This window comes from Mustela nivalis, assembly GCF_964662115.1.
Source record: "Mustela nivalis genome assembly, chromosome: 6".
NCBI lineage: Eukaryota > Metazoa > Chordata > Mammalia > Carnivora > Mustelidae > Mustela > Mustela nivalis.
In genome coordinates, this window is record NC_139025.1 from 61492251 (window position 1) to 61504056 (window position 11806).

General features: G+C 40.3%; 1 protein-coding gene across 9 annotated transcripts in view; it reads left to right on the forward strand.

The window, feature by feature from the left end:
• The first annotated feature begins 10925 nt into the window (after positions 1 to 10925).
• RALGAPA1 (Ral GTPase activating protein catalytic subunit alpha 1) overlaps positions 10926 to 11806 on the forward strand; it is a 256054-nt gene continuing 255173 nt past the window's right edge. For 5 of the 9 annotated variants that reach the window (XM_082737791.1, XM_082737792.1, XM_082737795.1 and 2 more), the window contains exon 1: positions 10930 to 11537. In XM_082737791.1, coding sequence (XP_082593917.1) covers positions 11432 to 11537 — 106 coding nt within the window. In that variant the 5' untranslated portion in view covers positions 10930 to 11431. Of the gene's footprint in view, positions 11538 to 11806 lie in introns of all 9 variants that reach the window. The other 4 variants (XM_082737788.1, XM_082737790.1, XM_082737789.1 and 1 more) reach the window with 3 other exon arrangements.

The window sequence follows — 11806 nt, forward strand, 5'->3', positions numbered from 1 at the left end:
TTTGTATTTGTTTTCTATCATATTGTGAATTTTTTAGCAGATGCATCTCACCTATGGGATTGTGAGTTCCTTGAGAGCAGAGACTGTCTTAGTCTGGGGTCCTATTTCAAAGACATACAGTAAAGGCAGGTAAAGTTGTGATGGAAACTAGAAGGGTGCTGGTACACATATATACCTTATGTGAGTGGTGTGGATTAAAGGGGGCAGCCATCTTAGCTCCAGCCGATTGCTATTACATTAGAATTCTGACTTAGTTGCTGGACCTTCCAGTTTTTGAGAGAGACTAGGTATTTAGATCCTCTATGTGATCTATCCAGATTTGTAAACATGTTCTCAGGCATGTTTGTTTTTGTTGTTGTTGGTGGTGGTGGTGGTGGTTTGGTTTGGTTTGGTTTCTTAAACCCCAGACCAAACGAAAACATCTGTGGGTAAGGGCACCTGGGTGGCTCAGTGGGTTAAGCCGCTGCCTTCGGCTCAGGTCATGATCTCAGGGTCCTGGGATCAAGTCCCGCATCGGGCTCTCTGCTCAGCAGGGAGCCTGCTTCCCTCTCTCTCTGCCTGCCTCTCCGACTACTTGTGATTTCTCTCTGTCAAATAAATAAATAAAATCTTTAAACAAACAAACATCTGTGGGTAAAATCCCTAGCCTCTGCTGGGGCACCTGACTGGCTGAGGAGGTAGAGCAGGCAATGCTTGATCTTGGGGTTGTGATTTTGAGCCGCATGCCAGGTGTAGATATTACTTTAAAAAATAAAATTTTAAAAAAATCCCTGGCTTCTGTTCATCTCTTATATCAACAGCTAAGAGAGTGTATGTTAAGTAGAAACAGTAACTCAGATTTGTGGTCACTCTTTCCATGCGTTAATTCATATAATCATTATAATAACTTTATGAAGGAGATGCCTTCCGTTTTGTAGAGGAGGGAACTGAGGCACAGAGCAGTTACATTATATGGCCAAGGTCACACAGCTAATAAGTAACAGACTTAGGGTTTGACTTTGGAGTCGGCCATCAAAACCCGCTTCTGCTGGTGCTTAACCACCAGCAGAGAGCCCCTCTAGCAGGTACTTTCTGTTTCTGCTGTCCAAAGAAAGAAACCAAAGTTGAGGAGACATGTTGAGGAAACCAAAGGAGAGGAGACATAGATTCTAGCCCCGGTTCTGCTAGTCACCAACCAGTTAAATTTGGCAAACCACATTATCTCTGGTCAATTGTAAAATGAAAAGGTTGCATTATGTTATCTTTAAGTTTTCCTCCCGCTCTAAAGTTCCGGTCATTGTTACATTTGTGTTTAAGACAGCCAGAATAATAGGACATTATGCAATTATAGTTATATGATAGTGTTTTGCTTAAAAGGAGAGTTTCTCTCCCCACACCCCAAACAAATTTTAGAAAAGAGGTGTAGGGAATATAAGAGGAACCATAAGAAACAAAAATTAATAAGGCTGAACAAGAATATTGTCCATTTAGAAAATACAAATTAATGTAAAGCAAACTAGGAAAGCAGAATGAGCTTTTCCACAATCAAAGCAGTTAAAGAGGTAACAACGATATTTTACATTTAGGTAGCAATTTGCATTTTACATAGGCCTTTATGTAATCATCAGATCCATCCTAAGTTTTACTTTTCATTAATCCTTTCATACTTATTTACTTATTGTCATCAACAAAAACTACTGTATCTTCATCCTCTCCTCTGAATAGACCCTTAGCTTTCTTGTTCTAAAGGAAGCAGGGGGTTCCCCTAGGACCCTGCTTCCTTTGCACCCCTGCTCCCACTGAGCCTTGTCATGGAGTAGGTATGTTCTTTGTCCTCCTTGTTCCTTCCAAATGATCCTTCTCTCCTCCCTAAAAACCCCCAGCTTGTCACCAGGATACCAAATAGTATCTCTATTTGTAACAATCATCTGCATACCCTCAAGGTCACTCTCCCTTGTTTTTTGAAGATTTTAGCTCTTAGCTCATTCTCTCCAATAGAATGCCTATCATAATTTTTGGTCATTTTAGCATTCAAGTGGATAATTTTATACCACTCCATTTCCTATTGGGTTTCCTCTGGTATAGAGTAAACATAAAATAATTTTGGCTTTATCCTTCTAGTTTTCCTCCTATATCTCCTTTTTTTTATTTTTAAAGATTTTATTTATTTATTTGACAGACAGAGATTACAAGTAGGCAGAGAGGCAGGCAGAGAGAGAGGAGATAACAGGCTCCCTGCTGAGCAGAGAGTCCGATGTGGGGCTCGATCCCAGGACGCTGGGATCATGATCTGAGCCGAAGGCAGAGGCCTTAACCCACTGAGCCACCCAGGCGCCCCCCTCCTATATCTTCTTTGGGGTAACTTTTAAAAATCTTTTCACTGTGGGGTGCCTGGGTGGCTCAGTCGGTTAAGTATCCACCTCTTGATTTCAGCTCATATCCTGATTTTTAGGGTCAGGAGACTGAGCCCCGTGTCAGATTCTGCGCTCAGTACACACTGCACTTGTCCCTCTCTCTTCTCCCAGTTTGCAGTCTCTCTCTCTCAAATAAATAAAAAATCTTTAAAATCTTTTTATTGAGGGGCACCTGGGTGGCTCAGTCGTTAAGCATCTCACTTCAGCTTAGGTCGTGATCCCAGGGTCCTGGGATCGAGCCCCAGCTCAGGCTCTCTGCTCAGCGGGAAGCCTGCTTCTCCTTCCACTTCCCCTGCTTGTGTTTCCTCTCTAGCTCTCTTTCAAATAAATAAATAAAGTCTTTATTAAAATTAAATAAATATAATCTTTTTATTGACCATTTTAAAATTATATTGTAATTTTAAACGCATAGTAAGTTATTCGGCATATTACATGTATAACACGGTACTCATCTCTAAGCATTCTCTAATCCTACATTTTAGCACATTTGTTCCAGGCCACTCCTCAATCCCAAATCTCCGCTCCCTTTCCAAAATAACCATTATCCTAACTTTGTTAATGTAGACAGCCATCCATGAGTGCATACTATTTTTGCATGTGTATGTATCTGTAAATAATATATAGGATTATTTAACTTTTTTTAAAGATTTTATTTATTTATTTGGCAGAGTGAGATCACAAGTAGGCAGAGAGGCAGGCAGAGAGAGAGAGAGAGAGAGAGACGAAGAGGCAGGCTCCCTGCTGAGCAGAGACCCTGCTGCTGGGCTCAATCCCAGGACCCTGAGATCATGACCTGAGCTGAAAGAAGAGGTTTAACCCACCAAGCCACCCAGGTGCCCAGGATTATTTAATGTGTTTTAAAGTGCTTATATTTTAAAGTAATATACTGCAAATCGTCCTACTACTTCCTTTTTCCTCATCAATATTGTGAGATTTATTCACTGGGATACAGCAAGCTCTAATCCAGTTATCTTAACCTGCTATAAGGTATTCCATTGCCTACACATATTCCATTGAAGGAATATTTTAAAATTTATCATTTACCTGTTAATGGACATTTAAATTGCTTCAAAATTATTTTGTTAGTAAAAACAGTTGCCACAGGGCTTCTGGGCCGTTGGTGAAGTGTCTGCCTTGGGCTCCCTGCTGCCCCCTTTGCCCAACCTCCCACTTGTGCCCTCTCTCGCTCGCTCACTCTGTCTCTCAAATAAATAAAATCTTTTTTTTAAGATTTTATTTATTTATTTGACAGAAAGAGAAAGGTCACAAGCAGGCAGAGGGGCAGGCGGGGAGGGGGGGGCAGACTCCCCGCTGAGCAGGGAGAGAGATGCGGGGCTCGAACCCAGGACCCAGAGGTCATGACCTGAGCCAAAGGCAGCTCGCCCCTCAAATAAATAAAATCTTAAAAAAGTAAAAATAAAAATAAAACCGGTTACCTCAGTGAATATTGCTGTATTTGTCTTTTGGGCCTTATGCGTAAGGATTTCTCGAGGTCACTATTCTCCACAGTGGGGCGTGGGTAACCAGGGAGTATATCCTGAAGAGAGGAGGACGATATTAAATCTTCCATTTGTCTAATTTTCAATTTAATCTTTTTTCTAAAATAAAGTAGATGTATAAATGCAGCTAGAAGTCCTTTTTTTTTTTTTTTTTAAGACTCTGACTCACCCTTATTATGTTCCTTGTGTTTACTCGTTTTTAATGAACAGATCCGGCCAAACTTAATTCCAATTGTTACCACTTGGTGGAGCTAGACATCAATGTACAATCCACAAACCTTGTCCCTACTGATTGACACTGGCCAGATGCTGGCAGCTGGAAAAACAAAGGCAGAACACCAGAGGCTATGACTAACAGCTACTACTCAAATCAAGGTAAACGTTTTATTTATTTTTTTTCAAGATTTTATTTATTTGAGAGAGTGAGAGTACAAGCAGGAGAAGCGGCAGACAGAAGGAGAGGGAGAAGCAGGCCCCTCCAGCAACCTTGTTTGTTGCCTATGATTAAGAGTCTCTAATGGTTTATCTCCCTCTCTGATTCCGTCTTCTTTTACTTTTCCCTCCCTTCCTCTATGATCCTCTGTTTTGTTTCTTAAATTCCACATATGAGTGAGATCATATAATTGGCTTTTTCTGATTGACTTAATTCACTTAGCATAATACCCTCTAGTTCCACCCACATTATTGCAAATGGCAAGATTTTATTTTTTCCTGGCTGAGTAATATTCCATTATATATATATATATAGATATAGATCTATATATATAATGTATATATATATAATCTGTCGATGGACATCTGGGCTCTTTCCATAGTTTGGCTTTTGTGGACATTGCTGCTATAAACATTGGGGGGCAGGTGCTCCAAATCACTACATTTGTATCTTTAGGGTAGATACTTAGTAGGGCAATTGCTGGGTTGTAGGGTAGCTGGAGGGGAGGGGTGTGGGGGAATGGGGTGATAGACATTAAGAAGAGCACATGATGTAATGAGCATTGGGTATTATATAAGACTGATGAATCACTGAACTCCACCTCTGAAACCAATAACACACTATATGTTAATTAATTGAATTGAAGAGTGTGGTATGGAAAAGGTAAACCAAAACTTTTTTTTTCTACAATGGAGACACCTAATAAACTATACTTCAGCGAGATGGTTAGGTCATCATTAACAGTGATATATCACACTGATAGTATGTACCATTAATATGATGAAAATGACACACTTAGACTCTGTGATCTTTCTCCCTAAAACCTACAACCTTAGTCTAATCATGAGAAAAAATTCAGACGAATTTCAATAGAGAGGCATCCTTCAATAAACCTGACCACTTCTCAGAACTCTTGAGGTCATAAAAACCAGAAAAATGTGAGAAACTGAGGCACCTGGGCGGCTCAGGTGTTAAGCATCCACCTTTGGCTCAGGTCATGATCCCAGGGTCCTGGGATTGAGCCCTGCATCAGGCTCCCTGCTCAGCGGGAAGCCTGCTTCTCCCTCTCGCACTCCCCTTGCTTGTATTCCCTCTCTCACTATCTCTTTCCCTCTGTCAAATAAATAAAATCTTTTTTTCAAATGTGAGAAACTATCACAGCCAAGAGGGGCTTAAGGGGAAAGGATAGCTGAATGTAACTAGGTATCCTGAATAAGATCATGGAAAGGAAAATTTGATAAAAATTAAGAAAATCTGAATAATCTATGGAATTTAGTTGACAATAATATGTCAATGTAGGTTCATCAGTTACAACAAATGTCCCACTCTGGTGGGAGATGTTGATGTTGGAGGAGGCTGTGCATGTGTAGGGTCAAGGAAAACATGGGACATCTCTGTACCTTCCTTTCAGTTTTGCTGTAAACCTGAAACTGATCTATAGAAATAAAATCTATTAAAAATTGATCTATTAATTTTAAAAATCTCAAATTTGAATTAATGAAGTCTAAAAAATAGTAATGTAACATGTTCACATTTGGGAGACTGATGATAACCTATACTTCTTGGGATGCTCATGATTTTAAACTCAAGTTTTAAATTCTAGTTTTCACAAGCCATATCACAAACAGAATTTTCTGCGGTTTTCTTTTCATAGTAAATACGTCCTCAGAGGGGAGAATTTATGCTTTCAAAGGATTTTAGTATTTACAACATTGGGAAAAGAAAATGATGCAGTGGGCTGGGCATGTTAGATGGAAATTACTCTTACACCAGTGTGTTTTACAATGATGTTTCCTTTTTGTGGTATGCCAGACATATAATGATTACTAATGATATGTTACATTTTTTTATTTTCTAAAATTATTTCATTCATTTGCCATTTACTGACTGCCTGTACAAGAGAAAGAAATGGGAACTTAACAACCATTCTTCCATTCAACAAATATTTATTGAGCACATTTTATAATGGGCACTTAGCAAGAAGATTGGGATACAGCTTTAAACACAAGCTATATGGTCTTTCTCCTGTGGGAGTTTGTAGTCTAGTGGGAGAGCAAATCTTTAAACAATTACACAAATTGCTCTATTACAAATGTATGAAGGAAAGAAAAAGAATGTTGTACATTATGGCAGTCATTATAGAAGTAACTTTCAATACCATTTCTCACCTAATTATCACAATTATGGTTGTAGTTTATGTATGGGGAGAATGAGGCTCAGAGAGATTAAACAGTATGTCACAGATCCCAGAGCAAGTAAATTCCGAATTTCTAATTCAGAGCTATCTAATTCTAAAGATCATGACTGAAAACAGTGTATTATTTCCTGAATTTTACAAAAGCCTGAATTGTACAAAACTGTTACCTTGATTTTACAAATGAGAAAACTGATGCTGAGAGGGACTAGAACTAGAACCCAAATCCTTTAAATAATTCACTGATTTTCCTATTCCATCATAGTGCTTCCTCAAAACAAGCACACTCTGTCCCTTTGATGATACAAACATACAAGCCCTGCGTGGAGGAACTGAATACATTTTTGTAAACTTAAAAAACAATGGTAAGACTGTCACTGAAACAAGCTCCTACTGAGAAAGTACTGTTTTTTAAACATAATTTTGGCAATATTTCTTACAGCTCTCTTCTTTGCTGAATGTAAAAAAAAAAATTTATGGTAATCAAACATTTCATTGTTCTTTGGACAGGGCTGTGAGAACATAGGAGGAAAATAGTTCTTCAAGCAAGTGGCTTCACTTTTCATGAAATTATTATATAAAAGAAAGTTTCCAGGAACAGTTTTAATTTAGACCACCCAGAATTTTTTTTTTCAATTTCAATTTTTTTCAACAAATGCAGATGCTTTTGGGGACCCATCAATGCACTAGGACATCTTGAATTTTTCTTTGCAGAGGAAAAACATACACAACATATACATGTTTATGTGGGGTGTAAATAAGGAAAAGACTAAAAAGAAAAAGAACATAAGAAATAGAAAGGGAAATTGAGATTAATTTTGTAGAAAACATAAATAGCTCTGCTTAAAAGTCTTTTTTGTTGTCAAGTTGTTTGCAGCAAAAAATTAGGATATGATATAGCACATAGGAATAAAATACATGAAAGACAATATATATAAGTATGTCAACATATAAGTAGTATATGAAAATATACTTAAATCCTACTAAGAGTGGGGATGGGGAGGAAACCGCTGCCATTTCTAGCACCTCTAGTTAGAAATGGTGAAAACCTGAGCCCAAATACAGGTTGTGGTAATGGAGAGAACATGACTAAATCAAGAAATATTTAGGAAGTAGAATCATCAGGTCTTGGTAACAGGACAAAAGAGGAAAAAGAGGAGAAGATGTAAGATGATTTGAGTTTCTGGATTGAAAAAACAGGACAGATAGTAGCATTATCAATAAAGATATCAGATGAAGGAGGAAGATGAGGTTTGGGAGAAAGGAGGGCAAAGTTGACAAGTTTCAGTTTTGCATATATTAAATTTGAGTAGTTTGAATTTGAGTATATATGAATTTGAGATTAGTATTTCAGAAAAGACACAGGTTATAGGCAGGGACACAGGTGACTAACCAAATAAATGATAGTCAGAATCATGGGATCAGATAACTCTTCGACTACCAAAAGAAAACATTTTATAATATGAACATAAAAATTTAAAAACCAACAAATATTTATTCTGTGCCATTGTAGAGCATAAAGATAGTTTTTTGTAAAAAGCCCTTCTTTTCAAGGAGTTTCTATTCCTACATATACATCTTAATTTGTTTTGTTAGTTTATAATTGGTACACTAGATTTTCTTCATTTTCTTTAAAACAACTTAGTTTTTATTGTTTTATTTATTTATTTATTTTAAAGATTTTATTTGACAGAGATCACAAGCAGGCAGAGAGGCAGGCAGAGAGAGAGGAGGGAGCAGGCTCCCTGCGGAGCAGAGAGCCCAATGTGGGTCTCGATCCCAGGACCCCAGGATCATGACCTATGCCGAAGGCAGAGGCTTTAACCCACTGAGCCACCCAGGCGCCCCATTTTTTATTGTTTTAATTGTAAAAGCAATATATGCTTTTGGTAAAGGAGATATAAGCAAAATATAAAGAAGAAAATTAAAATCACCTGTAATTCCACTTTGCAGATATAAACACAATTTTGGAGAAATTTTTCATCTTTTTCTAATTACATTTTATACAATTTTTTCCAGAGTTTTATTAAGAAACATATTTTCAGTTTTTTTAAAAGATATTTTTATTTGTTTATTTGACAGACAGATCACAAGTAGGCAGAGAGGCAGGCAGAGAGAGAGAGAGGAGGAAGCAGGCTCCCCACTGAGCAGAGAGCCCGATGTGGGGCTCCATCCCAGGACCCTGGGATTATGTCCTGAGCAGAAGGCAGAAGCTTTAACCCACTGAGCCACCCAGGTACCCCATATTTTCAGTTTTTTAAAAAAGATTTTATTTATTTATCTGACAGACAGAGATCACAAGTAGGCAGAGAGGCAGACAGAGAGAGAAAGGGGGGAAGCAGGCTCCCCGATGAGCAGAAAGCCTGATGTGGGGCTCCATCCCAGGACCCTGGGACCATGACCTGAGCCGAAGGCAGAGGTTTTAACCCACTGAGCCACCCAGGCGCCCTATATTTTCAGTTTTGTATCTGCTTTTTCACTTAGCATTGTCTTGAGTATTTTCCATGTCATTAAAAAAGTCTCCATATTAGTAATTTTATAGTCATGTCATATTCTACCTATTGGACAGTCATTTCCTTTCTGATGGACATTTATGTTGTTTCCAAACTTTCAATGCTATAGATTATGTGTTAATATTTTTTCATATGTACCCATTTATGATTTTGTACAATAGAATTCTGAAAGTGGAACAACTGAATCAGAGTATATAAATGTTTTTAAGTCTTTTTTTAAACATTTTTTTTAAAGATTTTATTTATTTGTCAGAGAGAGAGAGGGAGCGAGAGCGAGCACAGGCAGACAGAATGGCAGGCAGAGACAGAGGGAGAAGCAGGCTCCCTGCTGAGCAAGGAGCCCGATGTGGGACTCGAACCCAGGACGCTGGGATCATGACCTGAGCCGAAAGCAGCTGCTTAACCAACTGAGCCACCCAGGCGTCCCGTTTTTAAGTGTCTTTATGCGTAATGTCAAATTTTAATTTCCAGTGAGCTTGTAGTAATTAATGCTTCTTCCCAGCAAGCAGTAGGAGTATCTTTGTCACACTTACCAGAAGTAAGATGTCTAATTTAAAAACAAACTTTACTAATTTGACTAATAAGACATTACATGATTATCATTAAAAAATAAATTATATTGGGTGAAAGAAGTCAGATACCCCCCAAAAAAGAGTATTCTAAATACTTATATTTGTATAGAACTCTTGAAAATGGGAACTCCAAGTGACAGAAAGCAAATCAGTGCTCTCCTGGGAACCAGGGATCAGGTAGCAGGAGGGAGGAATTATCAAGGGGCAAGAGGAAAGTTTTGGGGGTGGTGGATATGTCCCCGATTTTGATTATGGTGATGTTTTCATAGGTGTATACAATTGTGGAAGTTACCAAATTGTACACTTTGAAAATGTACAGTTAGTTGTACATCAATTCTCTTCAATAAAGCTGTTTAAAAATATTCTTTTAATCTGATTTTTGGAAAATTACTTACATGTGAACATTTTCACTTTAAAAAAAAGCTTTATTTATTTGAGAGAGAGAGAGAAAGGGAGAACAACTGGCAGAAGGGGGGAGGGGCAGAGGGAGATCACAACTCAACTCCCAGCTGAGTGCAGAGCCCAAAATGGGACTGATCCTGGGATCCTGAGATCATGACCTCAGCCGAAATCAAGAGTCAGCTGCTCAACTGAGTGAGTCACCCAGGTGCACCACATTGTCATGTTTTAGTTATGAATATACAGTCCTGTGATTTTTTGTGTTCCTTGTGTTTCCACAATCTAAGGTGGAGGCCTTAGCATATTTTTCCTGGATTTGTGAACTCTACACATTAAGAAAATTCACCCTCAAAGTTCTCCAGATTTCTTTTCTCTTGTAATTTTGCACTCTGTTACTGCATTCTTTGGGGGTTCATTTATTTGTGCAAGATAATTTTATTTATTTATTTTCTCATGTGCAAGATAATTTTAACCTAGAGGATGTACTACAACCCTACAAATCTCTAAACTACAATAAACTGTCCATCACTTTGAAAAAACAAGCAAACAAAAAATCTTTTAAACAAAATTCAACTTAGGAAATGAAAGGGTGTTACATCTAAGGCCTTCAGAATTGGCATCTAAAATGTATTGCACGTCTGTTTTGATGTTTGGGGGTTATTTTTAAGTTACTATAACATAGTAAACTGTGGAGATGAAGGATCTTTTTAAACAAAAACTACACACCACCACTCTGGGAGTCCCTCCGTTAGGAGTCCCTTCGCTTACAATGGCGCGGAATGATTCCTTTCCCTGACTTTCTTGGGCTCCTGCTTTGGCGGGTTACACAGGACACCAAAGGTGGGTAATGCCACAGATGATCTCACGCTGGCATGACGTCAAGAAACCTTGACGTCAGAAGGCGGTTGCCACGGGGACCATTCGCCACCGACGGCAGAGTCGTGAAACCTCATCACCGCACTCGTCTCCGTTTCGGCCTATGCAGGGTGTAAGCTGCTAAAGAAGCTTTAACCTTAAGGGGGCCTCAGGGAGAGGAGTCGTGCTGCCGCCGCGGAGAGCCCCACCTCCGGCTCCGGGTCCCGGGTCCCGGCCTGTGGCTGCGAGCGGCGGCTTCGGGAGGCAGCCGGGGCGGCGGCGACCGACCTGCCGGGTCTCCCCCGCTCCGTGCAGGATTGGGAGAGGGGATCCGCCATATTGGAGCCGGAACCGAAGGTGCCTTGCAGCCGCGGCGCGAGGCGGGTGGAGGCGGCGGCCCTGGCCTGGATGTGAGCGGAGTCGGCTACGCTGGGGCCCGCAAGCCTGGGGAGTGAATGAGCTGCTCACGCTAGTAGCCTCCCCGCCCACTCTCTCCACTTTCCGCCGCCGGGGCCGGACCGGGAGGGGACCGGAGTCGGCCGTGGCGGCGGCAGCGGCACCGGCAGCGGCAGGATGTTCTCCAAGAAGCCGCACGGGGACGTGAAGAAGTCTACCCAGAAGGTGCTGGACACCAAGAAGGACGCGCTGACCCGTCTCAAGCACTTGCGCATCGTCATCGGTGAGGAGCGAGGGGGTGGTGGCGCCCAAAGGCCTGCCTCGGGGAGCCTCTGGGGACTCTCCCGCCCGCCCTGGCGCTGTGCGGGCATAGAGGGCGAGGCGTCGCCTCCGCAGAGACGCGGGAGGGCGGATAATTTGGGGAAGGGAAAACTTGGCAGTTGGCAAGTATTAATCACCACCAACACAGGGTTACCTAATTTTGAGTTAATAGTCCGAGCTCATTTGTACAAACTAGCATTATTCTAAAAACTTAGATCTTTGTTGGACTTC